This window comes from Quercus suber, unplaced genomic scaffold (assembly GCF_002906115.3).
Source record: "Quercus suber isolate HL8 unplaced genomic scaffold, Cork oak 2.0 scaffold_138, whole genome shotgun sequence".
Lineage (NCBI taxonomy): Eukaryota > Viridiplantae > Streptophyta > Magnoliopsida > Fagales > Fagaceae > Quercus > Quercus suber.
In genome coordinates, this window is record NW_027069600.1 from 52,508 (window position 1) to 75,848 (window position 23,341).

Here is a 23,341-nt window from a genome sequence, read left to right on the forward strand (position 1 = left end):
GAAAGTCTTTCAAGGCGGCATAAGCACCGACAAGTCCGACGTCTCAGATATTTTCCGAGTGGTGGAAGTGCTCGATGGCTGTGACATAGTGGCTGTGAGAAGCAGCATGGAATTCGAACCAGAATGGCTACGTGTTCTTGAGGATCTTCACCGGAAACCTGTTCTCCCCGTTGGTCAACTTCCCACTGTTGTGTACGACAATGGTGACGAAACTGAGACTTGGTTGTGGATGAAAGATTGGTTGGATAAGCAAGCCAAAGGTTCCGTAGTGTACGTAGCATTTGGGAGCGAAGCGAAGCCTAGTCAAGAGGAACTCACTGAGATTGCTCTCGGGTTAGAACAATCCAAGTTACCCTTCTTCTTGGTACTAAGAACTCGACGTGGCCAAGCTGATACTGAGTTGATCGAGTTGCCAGAAGGGTTCGAGGAGCGAACCAAAGGACAAGGATTGGTGTGTACGAGTTGGGTACCTCAGCTCAAGATTTTAGCTCATGACTCCATTGGTGGATTTTTCACACACTCTGGGTGGAGCTCTGTGGTGGAAGCACTTCAGTTTGAGAGAGCTCTCATATTATTGACCTTCTATGCGGACCAAGGGATTAATGCTAAGGTTTTGGAAGACAAACATATTGGGTATTTAATACCGAGGAATGAACATGATGGATCATTCACTAGGGACTCGGTGGCTAAGTCTTTAAGGCTGGTGACAGTAGAGGAAGAGGGCAAGATTTACAGGGACAAGGCTAAGGAGATGAAGGCCTTGTTTGGAGACAGGACAAGTCAAGATCGATACTTGGATAGTTTCCTTGATTACCTAATATCGCATTCGAAAAGCATATGCAGTTGAATAAATCCTAGTTAATCAGTGGTAATTGTATTTGCTTGATTAATGTTTTTATCTCAATTACTTTGTGTATTTGTTTCAAGATATGGTGATTGAGGCGTATGTCCTCGTAGCAGATTGCTTTTGTGTTTTAATAAAGTTGTCTTTGTTTGAAAGAAAATCCTGGTGAATCTTCCGAAATTTGTGTTGTAAATTTGTAATTACAAACTACATGCTCGTTTGGCTTGCGTGTCCATGATTTGCGTCTATGTTTTCACCTTTTTTTCTTTTTTTTTTTCACGCATTTTCAGCTAAATTTTACTATGGCGGCTACTGTTTATTAAACAATAGCCACAAAGTTTGACTTTTCAACACAAATTTTATTATTTATGAACCCACCAATTTCACTTTTCAACAACCTTTTTATTAAAAATTGGTCTCATGATACTATTTACACATTTAAAAATTATTTTGTTACAGTGTTATTCCACTATTTCTTTATTATGTGAAGGTGTTATTTCAATTAGAACCCATTAATTTGTTTTCCAAATTTTCGTTCTTAGTCTTAGTGTGTGATGTAAAATTTTTCCAATCAAAACTTTGATAAATTCCATAGAAAGTTGGAGCTTTTTTTAAAAAAAAAAAATTATTATTATTGTATACCTTTTATACATGTTAATTAAAAGGGTAATAAAAAATATGATTTAGAATAAAATAAAATGTTATAAAAATATTTTTACACAAGTCTGCAGACCGTGCTAAGATCATTGCTTACGTTGTTTTATACAATTGTTTTTAATTCTTAATTTTAAAATTAATTTACTTTTAAACTAAATTCTTTTTCTTTATACTGTCCATTGTTATATTGTAAATAAATAAAGGCGAAAATGCACTTTTGGTCCCTACATTTTAGGCCTATTCTCAATTTGGTTCCTAAATTGATTTAGGTCCTAAGTCAGTCCCTGATTTTTAAAAATCTTTTTTAAAATAGTCTCTACCGTCAACCCAGTGACAGAAAATGCTGAGGTGGCAAACGGAATGTACTGTTTGCTGACGTGGCTAATAAAATAATAATAAAATATTTTATTTGATACTTTTTAAATTCCACATCAGCATTTAAATTAATAAAAAATGCCAGCCTTAAGAAAATTTAAAAAAAAAATTGTAAATTAAATTTAAAAGAAAAAACCTTAAATCTAATTCAAACTAAAATCATTTCTTAAAAAATAAAAATTCATAATCGTTTTAATTCTTTTTTTTTTTTTTTTTGGTTAACCTCATCAGCTTAAAAAAAATTTCTACACTCTCTACCACTCATCTTAAACTCCCTCTCTCTCTCTTCACCCTACACTCTCTACCACTAAGAGGGGTAGTGGACTACCAGCAAGTGGTGATTCCGAGTCACCAGTGAGCAAGGTAGCGCCGAATCGAGGTAAAATCTTCTCTGCCTTCACCGATGCACTATCTTTCAAGATGGAGGCAGGTCTCCCTGACGGAGCGGCGAATGTGGTGGAAGTTAACGATTCTGGGTTCATCGGTGAGGCGGCGGGTTGTATGGGTATAGGGCTTGGGTCTAGCGGCGACGAAGGAGATGCTGATTGAGTCTAAGTCCGTCGATTCTCTCCGTCTGAGTTAGTGGGTTGATCAGAATCGGTTTTTTCCTCTTTCGGATTTGGTGTTGTTGATGGCGGATTTGGTGTTGTTGATCGGCGAGGTGTTGTTGTTGATGGTGAATTCTGGGTTTGTTTGTGCTTTTTTTTTTTCGCCCTGTTCTGGGTTTGTATGTGTTTTGAGTTTGTTTGTGTTCTGAGATTTTGCCCAAACTGTTCTGGGTTGGTTTTTTTTTCAATGCAGATTTGTATATTTTTCTAGATTTATGGGTTTGATTTCCTAGAGGTTTCAATGTTGATTGTGTTGGAATTTTTTGTGCTGAGATTGATTTTGAGTGGGTTAGTCAATTGGGTTTGTCTTGATTTGGAGAAGAACATGAAGAATGAAGTTCATGTTCTGGGTTGGAGGTTTTTGGGTTTGACATTTTTCTGGGTTGGAGGTTTGGTGATTTTTCTGGGTTGGTTTTCTCATGTGGGTTTGGGTTTGATGATTTTTTCATGTTCCAGAGGTTTCGGTGGAGGATAGGGATTTTATATGAAATTTTGCAGTGTTATGGGTTTGATTGTGCTCATGTTCTGGGTTTGATTGTTCTTGGATTTGGGAAGAACACGAAGAACAAGTTCTTGTGTTCTTACCTCCAGAACAACAAAAAATTAGATTTAAAATTTTTTTTTTAAATTTAGTTTGAATTAAATTGAAATTGAAAAATATAAATTATTTTTATTTTTTTTAATTAAACTGATATGGCTTTTTTTAATTTAAAAAATGCTGACATGGCATTTAAAAAATATCAAATAAAATATTTTATTATTATTTTATTAGTTACGTCAGTAAACAGTACATTCCGTTTGCCACCTCAGCATTTTCTGTCACTGGGTTGACGGTAGGGACTATTTTAAAAATGATTTTTAAAAATCAGGGACTGACTTAGGACCTAAATCAATTTAGGGACCAAATTGAGAATAGGCCTAAAATGTAGGGACCAAAAGTGCATTTTCGCCTTTCATTAAAAGACATGTCCATCCTTTGGTAAACATATGGAGTAATATTTTGTTTTTAAGTAAATGTATTCAATTCTTTTGTCATACATGTTACCATGATGTGAGCTTCTTGTTATAAAAGGCAATCCAATTCATTATGTGCGGCGCCCGAACTGTTGGGCCTACTCAGCCCCAAGTCTCCGCACCAAAACACGCGGTCTTTGGGCCCAATCCTCATTCACCCTACGGCCCAACCCTCGCTAGCACAGCTCGGGGGTGCCGGGCTTCACTGCTAAGTTATGATCGGCATATTTTTTACCGAGCATGTTCGGAGGTATCATTAAACGGCGCATCAACTTTGTTCGGCTCAAAGAAGGCCCTCCAAGCGCCACTACCTAGCTCTAACCTGAAGTGGGCACTAAGTCCCAAAGCCACCCAGGCCGAGACTCACACTTACCATCCCCCTAATTGGACCCTCCGTAGCACTAAGCACGCACTAACCCTGCCGAGCTGCCGACGAAGGTGGGAACCAAGTCCCAAAGCCACCCATACCTGATCTCCCACTTAGAGAAAATCCTACTGGACCCTCTGTTGCACAAACATGAGGGCATTGATAACCTACGCCTGAGCTGAGCACTATAAATAAGAGGGAAGGATAAGAAAGAGGGGTTGGTCACAAAAAGGGGAGAAAAGAGAACAGGGGTAATAGAGAAGAAAAATAGAGAGTCCGAGAGGAGTTGGAGGAAAGATTGTGTTGCCGAGAAGGAGAAAAGTGATCTCATTGAGTCCTTAGTTTTAGAACTACCCATAGTAGGAAATTCAGCCCAACAAACAAATAAGTTGTGAGCCCAAGTGGGTTGGGCCCATTGGCCTCATTTGCGACACGCACACATTACATTAAAGTACTTCTTTATGCAAATCGTTATTCATTATCGGTTAAATTGCATAGAAACTGATTAAAAATTATAACAATTTTAGACTTTCTCGGACACAATCAAATTGAGGCACAAAAATCTCGCTCTCATTAAGGAGATCCAAGCCTTGTACTGTAAAATAACAGAGAATGGAGAAAACTGTTTTCTTATTAACTGAACAATGAATTGTACAAAATGAATTGATTAACTATAATTACCAACTAAGCTCTTTATATACAATCTCAAAATAAAGCATTATCTCCAGGCGCTAAAACTAACTAACTATATTTCAATTAATCAACCAATTACAACTTTACAGCTGGCTTTCTCTCTAACTGAACTCTATGCTCTTCCACACGTGTGGCCTATGTGACTTCATTAATCAAAACACTCTGTTTCAAGTCCCTTCTTGCCTCTGTCGTTTCACTCTTCAGTCTTGCTTTTCTTCTGTCGTTTTTAGTGCTACTACTTCTATGGTTTGTAATGCTTCTAACTTCAACACTCCCCCTCAAGTCCAGAGTATTAGGCTCTAAGACTTGAACTAAGGAAGCTACCTGTGAATGCTTAGATTGCTCCTTTAATAGTTTAGGTTGAAAAATGTCTTTCAATCGTAGTTTCTCTGATAATCTCACAAAAGAGGAGAAACCCAAAACTTTAGTGAAGATGTCTGCAACCTGTGAGTTTGTATCAACATGGAAAGTCTTGATCATTCCCTCTAAAATTTTGTCCCTCACTAAATGACAGTCAACTTCTATATGCTTGGTCCTTTCGTGGAAAACTGGGTTTGCTGCTATATACAATGCAGCCTGGTTATCACAAAATAACATGGCAGGTCTTGAATGCTCAACCCTCAAGTCCTTCAACAATTGCAACACCGAAGTAATTTCACAGGCCACACTTGCCATGGCTCTATACTCAGCTTCAACTGAGGACCTGGACACAACTCCTTGTTTCTTTGATCTCCAAGAAATCAAAGAATTTCCCAAATATACTACATAACCAGTGAGAGACCTCCTTGTATCTGGGCATCCAGCCCAATCCGCATCACAAAAGGATTTAATATGCAACTCTGTGTTGCTGGGGAAAAATATGTCTTTACCTGGTGACCCTTTAATGAATTGAAGTACCATGTGAGCTGCCTACAGATGTGGTTCTCTTGGCTGTGAAACAAACTGACTCAACTCATGCATTGCATAAGTCAAGTCAAGTCTTGTCAAGGTAAGGTATAAAAGTCTTATAATCAATCTTCTATACTGGCCTAGTTCTTCCAATAACTTGTCTTCATACTTAGATAACTTCAAGCTTTATTCCATGGGAAACTTAACAGGTTTGCTGCCAATGAAACCAGTGTCCTTGAGGGATTTCAAAGCATACTTTCTCTGATTGAGACTGATTCCTTCATTAGTCCTAGCCACCTCTAATCCCAGAAAATACCTCAATGAGCCTAGATCCTTCAAACCAAACTTAGCATCAAGAACTTTCTTCAAATTGTTGTCACAATCAATATTGTTTCCTGTCAAGAGTATATCATCAACATATACCAATAAAATTGTGAATGAAGCTCCTTGTGTATAAGTGAACAAAGAGTAGTCAGACTTGGATTGGATAAACCCCATTTGTAGAATGGTTGAGGAAAACATTTCAAACCACTGTCTGGATGCTTGTTTGAGACCATAGAGACTCTTATTCAGTTTGCAAACCAAATGATGATGCTCCCCCTTGCTGTGAAAGCCAGGTGGTAAACACATATAAACATCCTCAAGCAACTCCCCATGAAGAAATGCATTATTTACATCCACTTGATGAACAAACCACCCTTTCACAGCAGCCAATGACAAAACAATTCTAACTGAGACTGATTTTGCAACTGGAGAAAAAGTTTCTGAGTAGTCCAACCCAAGTTTTTGAGTGAAACCCTTGGCAATAAGCCTAGTTTTGTACCTCTCAATATTGCCATTAGGTAAGTACTTAACTTTATAAACCCACTTGCAACCAATGGCTAACTTACCAGGAGGCAAAGGGGTTAAAGTCCAAGTGTCATTTACCTCTAAAGCCTCAATTTCTTTGTCCATGGCGGCTCTCCACTGAGGAAATTGCACTGCCTACTGAAATGAGACAGGCTCTGAAGGAGTGGAAGAAACTGCCATGACAAAGGAATGAAAGGCAGGTCCAAGATGTGAGTAATTCAAATGATTTGAAAGGTCATAAGGCAAACCTAGACTAGGTTTGGTGCTAGCAAATTTGTAAGTGTAATCAAACAAGTATGAAGGAGGTTTGTGGAACCTAGTGGACCTTCTAAGAGGAACAATGGAATCAGAAGTACAAGGAAGAGGATCACAAGGCTGGGAAGAAACAGGATTGTCAAGATTAATTGCATCAAGAAAAGTTTCTGCAGAAACAGGTTCTGCAGAAACAGAAGAAGGAGCAGAAATAAAGTTAGTAATTGGGGATGAAGTAGGATGAGGAATGGAGGAAGAACAAGGAACAAGGACAGAATCAATAGAATCTATTGTAGTGTGAGTAAAAACAAAATCATCCAAATAAGAAATGGAAGGTTGAGAACATTCAGCATAAGGAAAGATGGTTTCATAAAAGATAATATCTCTGGAAATGTAAATGGAATTGGTCTGAATATCAAGAACCTTGTAACCTTTAATGCCATGAGGATAGCTAAGAAACACACATTTTCTGGCCCTAGGTGCAAACTTGTGCCTATTGTGTGATAAGGTAGAAATGAAACATAAGCAGCCAAAAATCCTTAAATGGTGATAAGGCGGAGAAGAATTGAAAAGCATTTCATAGGGACTCTTATTACCTAATGCTTTAGAAGGAATTCTATTGATAAGATGAACAGCAGTCAAGATGCAATCACCCCAAAAGCATAAAGGAATGTGAGACTGAAATTTCAAAGCTCTTGCAACATTGAGGATGTGCTAATGCTTCCTTTCAATAATACCATTCTGTTGGGGAGTATCAACACATGAAAGTTGATGCAAAATGTCATTAGACTGAAAAAAATTCTTTCAAGAAAAAATCAGTGTCATTGTCACTTCTAATGGTTTTGATTTTGCTATCAAATTGGGTTGAAATCATTGAAGCAAATTTAGGAAACGGAAGCTGAGTTTCAGATTTGTGTTTAAGTAAGTAAACCCATGTGCATCTAGTAAAATCATCCACAATAGTCAAAAAATATTTGTAACCATCAATAGTACTAACAGAAAAGTTACCTCATAGGTCACAATGAATCAACTCAAAAGGCTTAGTGGTTACATGAGAACTAGAAGGAAAAGAGAGCCTTTTTTGCTTTGAAAGATGGCATACATCACAGCAAGTAGCCTTATTTTGAACATCAATATCTACAAAATGCTTCAACAATTAAAATTTTGACAAAGAAAGGTGTCCTAATCTAGAATGCCACAAATCTGAAAAAGAAATGTGACTGACATTATTGGCAAGAGCAGCTGATCTTGATGGAGGAACAGAAGCTTGAAGCAAATATAGACCATTGCTTTGCTCACCCAGACCAATCATGCCCCATTGAGCAAGGTTTTGGATGAAACACCAATCACCAAAAAATATAAGGCAACAAAGTTTAAGCTTAGTGAGTGTGCTAACTGAAATGAGATTGAAATTAAAGGATGGAACACACAATGCATCTGTGAGTGTAAGTGTAGATGAAATTTGCATAGTGCCAATGTGTGTTACTACAACCTTTTCCCCATTTGGCAAATAGACACAAGAATGGACAGTAGAAGTGATTGTGGTTAATTGTGACACTGAGTGCACCATGTGATCAATGGCCCCAGTGTTAAGAATCCAAGAATTGGACTTAAAACAATGTCTATCAATGACTTGGACTGAAAAGATAGAATGAGATAAATTGGGGGCAATCCAAAAGGGATTACTTGAGAAATTGGAAGAAGATGATGAAGCTGAAGTAGCTGTAGGAGATGAAGTGACTGTAGTATGAGGAAGTGCAAGTGCCATTACTGAAGCAACCTGTGGAGCAGTCTGAGTACCAATGCCATTTGGAGCACCAAAACTTGAACTGGATGCAATATGAGCCTTTAGAAAATTGAGAAGTTGTTCACATTGAACCTGAGAAATTGGACATTGAGGCTGAGTGGTTTGTTGACAATTCTGAAGACCAAAACCACCAAGAAAACCTCCAAAATTTTGCTGTGAAACACCAAAAGGAGTCTGAAGACCAGTCTTGAACTGATTAGCATCACAAGGTTGAACATTAGGAAGACCATCAAACCCAAAACTTCCTGTGATTTGATTAGCCATAGCCTTATTTCCACCCTTTTGCTTATACCCTGGAGGGTATCCATGAAGTTTGTAGCACTTATCTACTATGTGACCAGTGAAGCCACAATAAGTGCAAACTGGTCTCTCCTTCTTGAAGTTGCCTCCTTTACCTCGATTATTCCAAGCATTACCTTGATTACCTTGAAATGACTTACTGCCATTGACATACATAGCAACAGGATCCAGTTGCTGAACCACATTAACAATGTTGCCTACGTTTCTCCTTTTCTCTTCTTGTAAAACCAATGAGCACACCTTGCTAAAAGGGAGAAAGGGCTCAATAAGCAAGATTTGCCCAATCAAAGTCCCATAGCTGTCATTCAAGCCCATTAAAAAATGCAAAACATGCTCTTTATGCTGTGCATCTAGCTAAGATGACCTAGAACCACACATAAGCACAATTGCACACTGTGAAAGGTTGATTATTCACAAACTCATCCCACAGAGTCTTGAATTTGGTGAAGTAGGAGCTCACTGAGAGCGATCCTTGAACCAAATGTGAAATTTCCTTTTGAAGCTCATACAGCCTTGGAGTGTTGTCCTGAGATAACCTATTCTTGAGATCAATCCAAAAATCTCTTGCTGAATTGATGTACATCACACTAGCCTTAAGATCAGGATTGAGTGAATTGGTCAGCCATGATAGGATCGTTGTATTGCACCTATTCCAAGAATTGAACAAAGGCAAGGTTGGATTTAGTTATGAAATTGCACCATTGATGAATCCAAACTTAAATCTGGAGATCAGAGCCAGAAACACAGATCTTGCCCAGGTCATGTAGTTCTCAGGACCAATGAGAGGCTGAGATGTAAGAATCAAACCAAGATTTTCATTCGCTGGTAAGAAAAAGGGGTTATTAGCAGATTCATCTGTCATAGCTGCACTTCCAGTTGGTGTAGACGAAGAAGAAGGTGCACTTGATGAGTTTGAAGTCATGAGAAACCAAGAAAATCAAGAAAATCAAGAGTAAATTTCCGTTTGGCAAGAGAGAAAATGAAAGAAAACAAGCTCTGATACCAAGTAAAATAACAGAGAATGGAGAAAACTATTTTCTTATTAACTGAACAATGAATTGTACAAAATGAATTGATTAATTATAATTACCAACTAAGCTCTTTATATACAATCTCAAAATAGAGCATTATCTCTAGGCGCTAAAACTAACTAACTGTATTTCAACAAATCAACCAATTACAACTTTACAGCTAGCTTTCTCTCTAACTGAACTCTGTGCTCTTTCACACATGTGGCTTGTGTGACTTCATTAATCAAAACACTCTGTTTCAAGCAAGAGAGTCAATACCGTACCGGAGACTGTACCGGTTTGCCCAGCAGTACGGTATATTTCAGATACCGGTCAATACCGGTGTACCGTTTCGGGTTTACCGCTATTTTTTATATTTTTAAATAAATATATATATGTATGTGTGTGTATATATATTATAATAAATATAAAAGTTTACCATAAAATATTTCCTCAATTCAAAACTAATTATTCATAATTTTAGACTTTAGTATCAATTAAAAGAAAAAAAAAACACACACACAATATAAAAAATATAAAGCTTAAAAGTTACCATTGCATACTAAGAAAACAAATAATACTAATAACTTAATGCAAATAAGTTATCATTCTACCCTAACAAAAATTCAAAAATTACAAAACTTAAAATAAAAAATAAAAAACTTTTTTCTGTACCGGCCGATACGCCCGGTATTACCCGAAATTGGCCGGTATGGCCAGTACATGGCCAGTATTTAAACCGATACGAAACGTTAATGTTTCGATACCGGTATGCAACCGGTACGGCCGGTACCGGTACGGTATCGACTTCCTTGGTTTCAAGTCCCTTCTTGCCTCTGTCATTTCACTCTTTAGTCTTGCTTTTCTTCTGTCGTTTTTAGTGCTACTGCTTCTGTCATTTGTAATGCTTCTAACTTCAACATGTATGATTTGCAAAATCCAAGAATCACTACAACAGACCTTCATATCTTCACCTTTTCACGTGCATGTGGTCTAGACTCATTTCTCTTGTATTGAACACTTATACATAAATAAGGATTCTTTCACCTAATCAATGTGGAATTCAAATTTTTACTTAAATACTAATTCCTCATTCAAGATTCATTAACCATCTGAAAACCCCTGCTCCTTCTCATTTAATTAGCCAGTTTATAATTTAATTAATTAATTTATTCTTTTTTTGAGGGAAAATTAATTTAATCATTTTAGTATTAAAATGCATCATCATTTCCTTTTAGTGTTACATAGAGAAAGTCCACAACCATAACAACATAGAGGAGAAATTATACATTACCCTCATAAAATATACCTCATTTTACATTTGCCCTTCTACATTATGAAAATGCACATTTACCCCCCTAAACTATACCATCTTTTACACTTACCCCCCAAAACTATGGGAATTCATACTTACCCTTTAAACTACATCTCTTTTACACTTACCCCCTTAAACTATGAGAATACGCCCTTACTTCCCTAAACAATTACCCATGGGATAGGGTGATTAGGGGGATAAGTATGCATTCTCATAATTTAGGGGGTCAAGTGTAAACGATGGTATAGTTTAGGGAGGGTAAGTGTAAAAGGAAGTATAGTTTAGGAGGGTAAAGTGTAATTTCCTCCAACATATATGCTCTCCATAAAACTTTCCTCCAAATCTTAACAACCCATTAAACAATAAATATAATTCTTTTATAGTTTGAGTTTAAATCCTCGCTCTTTATATATATATATATATATATATATATATATCATTTGATAGTTGGGAGTGGGGGATTTGAACCATAAATGTCTTTTATTAGAAACATCAAGAGGTGAAAGTTAAACTACCAATTTTTTTTCAATTTTTTAATTTGATAATTAAAATGAGGAATGAAGAATTTAAACTCTAGATGTCATGGAAATAACAGAAGATGCCAACCAATTGAGCTTGTCTTAAATTTTTACCTATTACTAGAGAGGTGTGGATCTAATTATAAGAATAACTTCACATAAAAATAAATTTGATGTTTATTCTTAACAACATGATTGTAGTCATTAACATTACGGGATGGAGGAACCCGAGAAGCAGAGACACGTTGTATAAAAACATCCCAAAGAGGCAATTAGGCCTCACTGTTTATTAGATTGGGTCCAATCCAAACGAGACAACCAAATACCAAAAACGGAAGGGAGTATTCCGCCTGAGAAGGACAAGGAGCAATCTTCCCTCGAGAGACCAGGGTCCAATCTAAGAACCAACATGATGGGGGCTGAGGAAGGAAGTAAAGACATGTAGGCAAGGGAAAAAGGGAAGCTTCCTGATAAAGCACCCATCACCTCCACATTAAATACACAATACCAACTCAGCTTGCTGCATTAATGGCAGAATAACCCCTGAACAATGTCCTTACAGCTTGCAACCTACTATACCATCACTAGCAAGACAATGATGGGACAAGTATCCAAGTAAAGATCAATAGCAGTCCAAGTGTAAGGCTAGGATGCAACCCCAACAGCTATATAAAGGATGAAAACTCCTCCAAGAAATGGGATCAGAAAAAGTGGAGAGAGAAATAAAAGCCATAGCGAGAGAAAGCAATCATTGTAAAACTGAGAAGCATAATCAATAGAACTTTTGCTTCTTGGCTAGCCTGAGGAAGAAATTTACATAAGAATCTTTCTTTTTCTCCTTAATTTAGCCGCTAAATTACATTGTTGTTCTTGTCATTTTCCCTTTTTTTAATTACTAAACTGGGACCATCGAACGTGGTGGGAGTTGATCTAAGGTATCCACCTTTATAAATTGGTTGTATTGGGTCTTAACCCAACCCCTTCTTGGTCAAGTTGGGCTAGGCTATACACTCATTTTTAGCCCCCTAAAAACATCTTCTTTTTCTTTTCTTTTATATTTTTAAGTGTATGAAATAGACGAATGGGTGCAACTTAAATAGGTTGGTCAAAATCTACCTCATAATCTCCAAGTTAATTTGGAAACTTATAGAAACACATTTGGAGGGACTACATGATAAATATGGGCTTAAAATTTACAAGCATATGATGCGAATTACATGTGAAGAAACAGTTCCATTTTGTTCGAGATTAAAAAACTTTATGCCAATTGTAGTTTTGAAATTATAAATAGATGAGGAAGTTCAAGTAATTAAAAAAATATAATTAAATTGGTGAAAATATAAAAAGGAGTTAAATTTCTTTAATAAGGGGAAGAATCTAACTAACAAGATGGAAAACCAAAAAAAAAAAAATATATATATATATATATATTTTTATTTCTATTCTCTTTAGTTTTTGTCTTTTTGGTTTGTAAAGGAAAAAAGAAAAGAAAATAAGTTTGAGGAAAATTTGTCTATTTTTTAATGTCATTCTTTTACCAAACTTTCTCTTTAAAAATAAGTGAGATTTGGAGAGAAAGATAAGTGTAAAGAATATGTGAAAATTACATTATCCTTTTGTTGTTTTCTCTTTGTAACCACTGTGAATGTTCTAAATTAAAAAAAATCCTAGCTAGCCTAGTATTAAAAAAATTATTTTGCTTTTGTTTTTGTTTTTGTTTGTAGATGATTGCATTTTAATGTATTTAGAAGAAACAATTTTATTTATTTATAATTTTTTTAATATTATATGGATATCTATTTTAAGTATTTTTTTTTCTTTATACTCTTGACCCCTGCTAGCTTAAAATCCTGGGTCTGTCCCCGTTTGTAACCCAAGAAACTAACATAATTTTGTTTTCCATTACTTCCTTTTCTTTCATATAAATGTAAGGTAATTGGAATATTTCTTACTTTCTTACCTCATAATAGATGGGAGGTTGCAAATGGCATGTATTTTAATGAGACAAAATAAACATAACAGCCTTTCTAAAACATCATTTAATATGTGTGTTCCAATTAGCCCAACTTGTAAAGTCTCTGATGGTTGTTTAAGAGATTTGGGGTTCAATCCTCACCTACACCAAAAAAGGGGGGGTGGTGGGGTGGTGGTTTACAAATTGCTAATCCAATGTGGGTATTTTTTTGGATTTATTAGGCAAATTTTAGCCAAAATTGCAGTTTTCCTAAGCTATTGCAAGTGCTCTAATGTGCAACAATTTGGTAATGTAGTTTGGACAACAGTTTTTATTGTTCCACAACACTTTCACCCACACATATTTCCACAAAACTTAAATAACGTTATTAGAACAACATTATCAAACGAGCTCTTAGATCTCCATGACATGTCAATGAGCATCTTGGTTGAAATGTGATAAGATAGCCATCATGCAAACATTTGATAACTATGTCAGATTATATGGTTGTCAACCTGCTACTTGGATTTGCATCTACCAATTCACCCTGCTTTAGTAGCATCTTTTTGTAAATAAGATATCAAAAATGAAGGAACCCTCCAACAACGTTGTTGAGATCTTATGAAAATTCACAAAAGACAAGTTGGTCTGCCTCTTATAATGACATAACCTGCGACAATATCTACTCGGCTACTCCTAAAATAGCCTTATCTTGGGTTAGAGTATTCCCATTGGCAATGGTAAATAGTGTAGAGAAAATTTAGCATAAAGACACAAAAATAGCCCAGCAACCAAACACATAAAATCTTCAATTGCAAATTTTTTTGCAATTATACTACAGTGTCATCCTAAATGTAAGATGGCACTGTAGCACTTTAGTAAAAATTATAATATATTTTAATTGATAAAGTGGAAGAGAGATAGAGGAAAAGAAAGAAAGAGAGTTGTATTGGGATATATTATATTATTTTTTAGTAGGTAACATATGTTATTTTAATTATTAGAATAGAAAAATAAAAGTTGGTGATAAAGCCGAAAATGTGCCACGTCAGTATGTTCCTCGTCAGAATGATGGACGACCTCCAAACCTGTTGTCAATACAAGAAGAAAGCAAAAAGGGTACCTTTGCCGGCGTGAGGCCAGCTGGGGATACTCCGATACTTAAGTCAAATTACACAATCCAAACTTAACTTGCTCACAGTTTGCTATTTTCTGGTTTTTTGTTCTCTTACCTTCTTCTTCACACCGAGCTCACTTTTTATACCCTTCCCTGGGTCGGTGCAGTTATGTTCGTTAAATGTTAGGTTGAGCGTTTCTCTCCTGACCGTTGCATTTAATGAACAATGATTGCCTCAGTTACGGTGTAACGGACGACCGTTATGCCGCTCCTGTTCTCGTAACCGCTCCTAACGTAATTAGGGAAGGCCAGCTATCCGGCAGGTGTTCAACTGTGCTATTAATGCACGTATTCCTTACTAATTATGATGATGGGGTCTTGCCCCTATGTTCGTCTTCTACAAGGACGCAGAATAGATCGTCTTCCTCATCGACAATCAATCGCAGGTATCCGTCAATTGCCCCCCCATTCCGTAATTATCATAAGTTTGGACGATATTCAGAATGTGATTGGACGCGACGATTTAGTTTTCTGCAATTTCCAATGCCAATCATCCTGATTTAAATGTGAAGCGACTGCCTCTTCGGGAAATGGGCACGTGTTGACTCTTGGTTGGAGGTGTGTGCGATTTTTCATCGTTTTTGGCGCACTTTAATTTTGAGTTTTCTTTTTAGAGAAAACTGTTCCCCTACCTTCCTCCTATTTTGCCTGCCTCTCGAAGCGCCAAGTGATTCATCTTCAGAAATCCTGGTAAGGTTTCTTTTCTTTTGCTTTAATGGTTGGTTTTAAGCATCTTAGTCAAAAGTGCCCTTCGGTCTCTTTTTTCTTTGCCAGGTTGGGAGTTTTTCTTGAGCACTCTTCCAGTCGACGTCCTCCATTAGGTCTGTTTGTGTCTCGTGACTCTGCTATTAGGCCTGTTTTATTTACTCTCTATCCTTTAATCTACCAGTCTTTAGTTAGGTATCACTTAGAGATGGATCCAATCGAGTATAGGGCACACGATGTTAGGTCGAGCGAATTGGAGACTAGGTTGTCTTCCAACGCTGAGTCTTTGAATCAAGTGATTGATACAGCAGTTTCTAGGCTACCCTCATCTTCTTCTTCTCGTCCCTTACATGCCCTTTCTAAGTCTTGTTGCTTGAAGGTGAGTCATTTGAAAGGTTTTAGGAAGAGGTTTCAATTTCCCAAAAGCACTTCTGTCAGGTTGCCTCGTCTGGGTGAGAAAGCTTGCAACTTTGCTCACGAGGAGGTTTGTTTTTATGAGGCTTAGTTTTTGTGTGGCCTTCGATTCCCAGTTCAGCCTTTCATTTTACACCTTTTGAACGCCCTTCAGATTGCCCCTGGTCAGCTCGTCCCCAATGCTTAGAGGATGGTAATAAGTTGTATGGTCATCTGGGTATCTGCCTGTGATGGAGAAATGATTACAGTAAATGAATTTTTGTTTTTGTACCGTTTGAAGCCGTCTACCTATTATGGGTATTTTGAGCTTCTACCCTGGGATAGGAAATTCAGAGTAGTGAGGGATTTCCCTTCGTCCTTCCGTGATTGGAAATCACGGTACTTTTTCGTCTCTGGATCAGGTTGGGAAACCTTATCCGACGATTTATGGGGTGAAGTCCCAAGATTGCTCCAAAAATGGGAGGTTCCAGCGCTTGGTGCGTATTCTTGTGATCTCTTTCTGCTCTTTTCCATGCCTTGAATGCTTATCTGACGTTGTTAATGTTTTGGTTTACAAATCTTGATCGTCCAAATCTCGAAGACCAATATCGTCATCGAGTTCAAGCTGCTCTTGATTATGCCCGTGAAATAGAGGATTTTGACGATCTACTCAATCCTCGTCACTTATATGATTGCTACTTATCTCCTGAGCCATCAAAATACGTTTTAGAAAAAATTCGTCGGGAAGAGAAAAGTAAGTTTGTCTGTCAACTACTTTATTTCCTCTGACTTCATCTGTTATCTAACCGGGAGTGACTTTTTTCTATATCATCTCTCTCTTTTTGCATAAATGGCAACTCGATACAGTAAAGTCAAATATGCTCGAATTAAGAACTTGAAGAGCGAACCTCTAGCCAACTTGACTTCAGGCTCAAAGAAGAGGAAATTAGGTGATGAGACGGCTGAAGCTTCTTTTCTAAATCCTTCTGTTCATGTTACTCCTCCCTCTCCAACTCCATCTTTGGAAGTGACCGCTGTCAGTCCCCCGGTGACTCGTGCCAGGGGTAAAAGCAAAACTGGGATGAATGTATGGGACGATCCCGCCACAGCCTTAGGCCGTGCGCACAATGTCATCACAAGTGACAAACTGAAGAGTTTGTCGTCCGTTCCTTCACACGAGCTCATTAGTCGACATATCCACAAGTTGGTGCAGGTATGTCACCTCGATTTCCTTGCCTTACTTATTTGCTATGGAATGTGTATGACCTTCTTTTCCCTCTCTTTAGGTACTTGGAGAGTCTTTGCGTATCACGACAGATTATTTGAGTGTGGAGGAGAAGATTGTGATGGCCTCATCAAAAGCAGAGTCCATTGAGGCTGAATGTTCTCAGCTGAATAAAGATCTGATCGCTGCGATGAATGAACGGAACGAAGCTAATCAAAGAGTAAAGGAGCTCACTGAATCCTTGCGTGTGGAGAAAGCTCTCGTCATTCAAAAAGACGAGGAGATCCAAGCTGCCTTACTGAAGACTGACGAGGAAAGGGAGAATGTTATTCAAAAATTCAAGCAATCAAAAGAATTCTCAGACCTCCAATTCTTGCAATACTTCAAAGGGTTTGAACTTTTAAGTCGCTAGACCATGAAGCATCATAGCTCGACTATGGATTTTTCTAGCCTAGACTGTGAGAAAATTAACACTGAAGTCTTGGAAGACGAAGCGAAGGAATTGGAGGAAGCTGAATTTGGGGTGCCGAAGAAGGATAAAGCGGCTGAAGACAGGGAGGAAGATGGAGCGGTTAGAGATAAGGTTGCTAACGAACCTCCAACCCTTCCTTTATAAGTGTCTGTTTTGAAAACAATATATTTTTCCCTTCTATGTTTGGAGATTTCTTTTGTTAACAAACACTGGTTACCTCCTATTTTGAGGTAGATATTTCTCTTTTTTGTAGTGACGAGTTTCCCCTAGGTTTTGGGGTCATCTATTAAACTGCTTATTACTTTATTTATGCCGTCATATGCTATTGCTTCTCTTGCAAAATCTTTTGTTCTTGCAATTTTTTTTATACCAGCTGAAGTCTGTGCTTGATTTGGGCATGGAGTTAGTAATTGTTTTGATTTCGTCACATGAGGTGAATCTCACCCTTGTGGGATTTTTATCCCGTGGTTGTTCTTATGAACCTTATCCCGTGGTTTTCAGGATGATTTTTTACCTCGTCGCGGGTTTTCAACCATGCGACTTCAACTATAAATTTCCACAACTTAGGATAAAAATCTCCGTCAATAATAATGACGAGATTGAAGTCCAAAAACTATAAGTTTAAATCACAAGGATAAAAATCTCCGTCAATAATAATGACGAGATTGAAGTCCAAACTTAAGTGATAAAAACTATAAATTTAAATCACAAGGATAAAAATACTGACGGATACCTGCGATTGATCGTCGACGAGGAAGACGATCTATTCTACGTCCTTGTAGAAGACGACCATAGGGGCAAGACCCCGTCATCACAATAGTAAGGAATACGTGCATTAATAGCACAACTGAACACCCATCGAACAGTTGGCCTTCCCTAATTACGTCAGGAGCAATTACAAGAACAAAAGCGGCGCAACGGTCGTCCGTTACATCGTAACTAAGGCAATCATTGTTCATTAAATGCAACGGTCAGGAGAGAAACACTCAACCCAACATTTAACGAACATAACTGCACCGACCCAAGAAAGGGTATAAAAAATGAGCCCAATGTGAAGAAGGTAAGAGAACAAAAAACCAGAAAATAGCAAACTATGAGCAAGTTAAGTTTGGATTGTGTAATCTGACTTAAGCATCGGAGTATTCCCAGCTGGCCTCACACCGGCGAAGGTACCATTTTTGCTTTCTTCTTGTATTGACAACAAGTCTGGAGGCCGTCCATCATTCTGACGAAGAACATACTGACGAGGCACATTTTCGGCTTTATCAGTTGGGATGTTACTTATGTTATAAAACAGTATGATATAATTGATAAAATAACTTTTTGAGATGATAAAATAAAATATGATGAAAATTGCGGATGTGAATGCTCTAATACATGCCAAAAGTAGGTTACCCTTTCTTCTTTTACAAAAAGTTTTTATTACTCTAACTTTTTAACTTTCACTTTGTCACTTATTTTTCACTTTTTTCATTCCGTAGTTGAGATTAAAGGTTGTTTTTTCAACTCTCAACCTTAGCCATTAAACCCAATTGCACATGGTGCAAGACCTACCTGATCTCAATCCGGTTTCCATTAACCTATGACTGTATTATCTTCTTTTCAGCGCACTTTTACTTCAGTTGCAAAGAAAGTCACGTCCGCTCGGGTGATGCATTCTCAAATGTGCCCAGTTCATTGCGCCATAGGCTCAGTCAATCATTGGTTAAGTAAATGAAAAAGAAATTGGATAATAAAGAAAGACCACAAAATGTCAATTAAAAGAAAAACCAGAGGAAGTACAAATAAGCAAAATTCCATCCAGCATATTATGATTGACAACTACAACCACTGCATTAGATACAATGAAAACTTGATAGGTTATATTTTAAATCCCAAACTACCTGGGGCTAAATAAAGGTGACACCCTCCTTTGAACTATCTCCTGAATCTGTTCAGATGAAAGAACAGATACTCCACCTTCATAATTGGTATTTTCCATCTGCTGACGCAACTGTAAAACACAGGACCCAGTTGAGAAAGAAAGAAAGAGAATTAAAATTCCTTCCCAAGGATAATTAAACTCGACATTGACCAATAAACTACACCAATATGTTTTAACAAATTCATGCTTGTAAGTAAATTTTAGTTGGGCTCTTTATCATGGGACCAATACCATGGCTCTAGAAAGAGCAAGAGTATGGCTTTTGTGTGTCAGATAACACCTTGCAATAATACCAAGAATGGACATATACCATAATAGTACAAAAAATGTTGTAACTTTTGTGTGTCAGATAACAAATAGCTTTACAGATTCCAAGTTGGTAATGGATTAATAAGATGGTTGATACTGCATAAGTTCACTATCTCCACAAAACACAATTTATACTTATGTGAGCTAAAAAGCATATATAGGCCTGTACCTTCTCAAGAATTGCAGATTGATCATCGAAGTGAAATTTGCGCATGTGCTTTAGCATCTCCAGTTGCTACAAAAGAATTCACCATCTGTACTTCAGCAATATCCATTTTTGACCGACTTTCTTCATCACAAGTTTGAGAAATATTACCTGTTCATGTAGTTTTTGTTGACTATGCATTCTTTCAGTAAACTCATCTGGTCCAAGCTCAGCTTCATCACAGGCCATCTCTTCCCTATCATTTGATGGTATGAGTACTACTAGGAATACACAATTAAAATAAGATCTTTTAAATCAGCTAAAAGCTATTGAAAGAATGAAGAAACCACTAATTAAAAACTTCACTCAAACTAATTAAAAAGGGCACTGGGGGAGGGGTTGGGGTGAGAACAAGGGAGTGCTATGGAACATTACCAAGCAGGAGGAAAAAAACCATGTATCGTTTGCCTACTTTTGTTTTTCAAAAGCACCTCATCAAAGACACAGTGACACAATACCCTTTTCTACTATACATGACAAAACAGTAGCACCAGAGACCAGAATAAAGTAAACTTTTGTAAACCATAGAACACCATTCATTGGAAAGAAATCCAAGCGTCTTAAAAAGTTCATCATACCATTATCCAATTATCCAAATAAAAGGGTATATAAATTGTTTCAGCAAACACATACACAAATATATATATATATATATATAGAGAGAGAGAGAGAGAGAGAGAGAGAGATAACGCTTACCTTGCAACAAATTTTAAAAAGCAAATCATCAACTCCTGATCATCCTCATAAATATTCACTTTCCCCAGGCATGATAAACCAAAACTTGGATCTGGAGCACAAAAGAATATCAATTAAAAATATTACACCAAGTCGACATCCTAGTACATTGTATCTTGGTTATAGGAACTTCCCAGGGGATAATATTGCAAATGGACAGCAGAAATATTGGTTGATCTGATTGTGTGACCAACAATGACTAATCTATTGTCTGCAAATTGTCATGAATTCATAACTAAGGGGCTCCGAATTGTATCAACATCTACAAATTAAGATTCATGTACTAAGGTAAATGTCATACATTAAGCCTTTAATAAGCAATTAATGATATATTTATAAAGACACAGGTTCGAGTCCAGCAATCAACCGGCCCATAAAAATATGAGAATGATGCTGCCTACCAATCACACTCCTTGTCTAGACCCTGCAAAATTGGGAGTTTTGTGCATTGGATACGACCTTTCTTTTTCTTTTTCTTCTTTAACCAAGTGAATAATTGAATATCAAATCCACCAATGTACTTTTATGAATTCCTTAATACACTACTTCATTGAAACATGCAATGTTATGATCTATTTTTTCTTCATGTTGGATCATAAAAAGGGTAATGTCACACAATATAGATATTTGGACTACATTAATCACTTTTTTAAAATGAGTTTAACAACTGAACAGTGATCACTTACTGATTCAAAGTGAAGTAAGCCAAAGATTACCATGTAACTAAGAACAAACAAACATGAAATTTAATCACTTCAAGTTGCAGCACATGCCTGCTGCATGGAGGGAAGACAGTTTTCTATTTGAACTGGACATTTACATTAAAACTAACGCATTTACACTAGTAAGCTGAGTAGCCTGCATTTCATCTAGCCAATATGTACCAAATCTTTATCTTTTTTTGTTTTAGGGCCAAAAAGTACATCATCTTTACCACTTAAAACAAGAACAACAAAAACTTGAAGAACCTAAGACTAGAGAGCCCTATAGGACAGACTTACCAACACCCATCTCCAGAAATATCTCTTCCTGGATTGCAGTAGTTGCAGCCACAGCTTCCTGCGTAATGTGATAACATAAAAACCAAGCAAGAAATAGATGTAATACTTGATAAGTCCAAGAAGAGAAACCATGCTTGACACAGTGGTAGCATTTGCCACATAGGCCGTAAGATACTCCCCAATATCAGCAAAAACTATTTTTAACAGCAACACTTCTTATTGAGATCCTACCCAAATAGTCGCATTGAGAAAATCCCATCTCAAAATAATAAAAAGCTCATCACAACTAAGCCAAACACTCGTATTAGGCGGCAAAGTAGAGTTTCTCAGGCCACATACAATGAAACATTTCCTAGGCCAAAAGTAAGAGCAATGAGGATTAATAGATGCCACCAAAGTCAAATTGAACACAAAACATATTAAACCGACTAAGTTGATAAAAGAATTACACTCGTGTAATTAGACATCACAGTGAAACCAATTCTGTGAACCCATTTGCCCCTTTACTAATACAAGAATGCACATTAACTGGAATGACAACGGCTCCTAACAAGTAGTACAAAGATCAAATTGATCCAATTTAAACACACTCTTACTAAATATTAAACTTTACAATAACAAAAGACGAAAGTTACATTAAACCAAATTTTTTTATAATCAGAAATTGGAAGCACAAAAACGATAAAAGGGAAACTCACTTGCTGATCTTTAACAGCTTCTGCAATCCTGTTCTTCACATCTGCACATTATTCTCGAAATCTTAAAAACCAAAAAAAGCTAATACGAAAAAACCCAAAAGAGAGAGAGAGAGAGAGAGAGAGAGAGAGAGAGAGTTGCAAAGGTACCCACCAGGAAGGGAAGTAAGAAAAGTGAAGCGGTTGAAAAGATGGAGCAACTGTTCTTTAGAGAGCATTCCAGAGCTCTGCAACTGCGAAGTGGCAGTAGTTGATGACCCAGACACTTTCGGATCCTAGAGAGGCTCTAACGTGCACACGATTATCCTAAAATTGCTCTTTTTCTTTTTCACCTCATTTTCGGTGTTATGTTATTGAGGCCAAACAAGTGACACGCAGCACGCTCTTGTATTTGCCAAACTTATATCCTTCTCACATCACATGGGATTTTTTTTAAAATAACTACAAAACCCAAACAATATTATTAGTTAGCTAACGTTTCAAACATATTACATTTCTAACAATTCGACTTCAGAGGAGTCGATTTTACTGTGTACATATCGCCTATTTTTGCACCACGTAGATAAATAAATCGAGTCCAGTGGAGTCAGTTCTTATACAAAGAAAACGACTTCAGAGAAGTCGTCTTCTATACAATGAAAACGACTTCAGTGAAGTCGTTTTCATTGTATAGAAGACGACTTCTAAGAAGAGAAACCATGCTTGACACAGTGGTAGCATTTGCCACATAGGCCGTAAGATACTCCCCAATATCAGCAAAAACTATTTTTAACAGCAACACTTCTTATTGAGATCCTACCCAAATAGTCGCATTGAGAAAATCCCATCTCAAAATAATAAAAAGCTCATCACAACTAAGCCAAACACTCGTATTAGGCGGCAAAGTAGAGTTTCTCAGGCCACATACAATGAAACATTTCCTAGGCCAAAAGTAAGAGCAATGAGGATTAATAGATGCCACCAAAGTCAAATTGAACACAAAACATACTAAACCGACTAAGTTGATAAAAGAATTACACTCATGTAATTAGACATCACAGTGAAACCAA

The 23,341-nt window shown here is 37.1% G+C and overlaps 3 protein-coding genes across 3 annotated transcripts; 1 reads left to right on the forward strand and 2 right to left on the reverse strand.

Moving 5' to 3' along the window:
- The first annotated feature begins 6 nt into the window (after window positions 1-6).
- On the forward strand, window positions 7-1,004 carry LOC136068855 (UDP-glycosyltransferase 91A1-like). The gene has a single exon (XM_065776641.1). It carries the CDS (start codon window positions 107-109, stop codon window positions 845-847), a length of 741 nt encoding a protein of 246 aa, XP_065632713.1. The 5' UTR covers window positions 7-106; the 3' UTR covers window positions 848-1,004.
- Window positions 1,005-6,430: 5,426 nt separating this feature from the next.
- LOC112035584 (uncharacterized) lies at window positions 6,431-9,576 on the reverse strand. Its single transcript, XM_024068420.1, has 5 exons — window positions 9,398-9,576; window positions 9,026-9,301; window positions 7,773-8,952; window positions 7,650-7,684; window positions 6,431-7,040 (listed from the first exon to the last, which is right to left on the reverse strand). The coding sequence occupies exons 1-5, from the start codon at window positions 9,574-9,576 to the stop codon at window positions 6,431-6,433; spliced, it is 2,280 nt and encodes a 759-aa protein (XP_023924188.1).
- Window positions 9,577-19,148: 9,572 nt separating this feature from the next.
- Window positions 19,149-22,682, reverse strand: LOC112005162 (uncharacterized). The gene is made up of 7 exons (XM_065776654.1): window positions 22,447-22,682; window positions 22,296-22,336; window positions 21,598-21,655; window positions 20,558-20,648; window positions 19,973-20,057; window positions 19,826-19,891; window positions 19,149-19,416 (listed from the first exon to the last, which is right to left on the reverse strand). Exons 1-7 carry the CDS (start codon window positions 22,508-22,510, stop codon window positions 19,303-19,305), a joined length of 519 nt encoding a protein of 172 aa, XP_065632726.1. The 5' UTR covers window positions 22,511-22,682; the 3' UTR covers window positions 19,149-19,302.
- Between the last annotated feature and the right edge of the window lie 659 nt (window positions 22,683-23,341).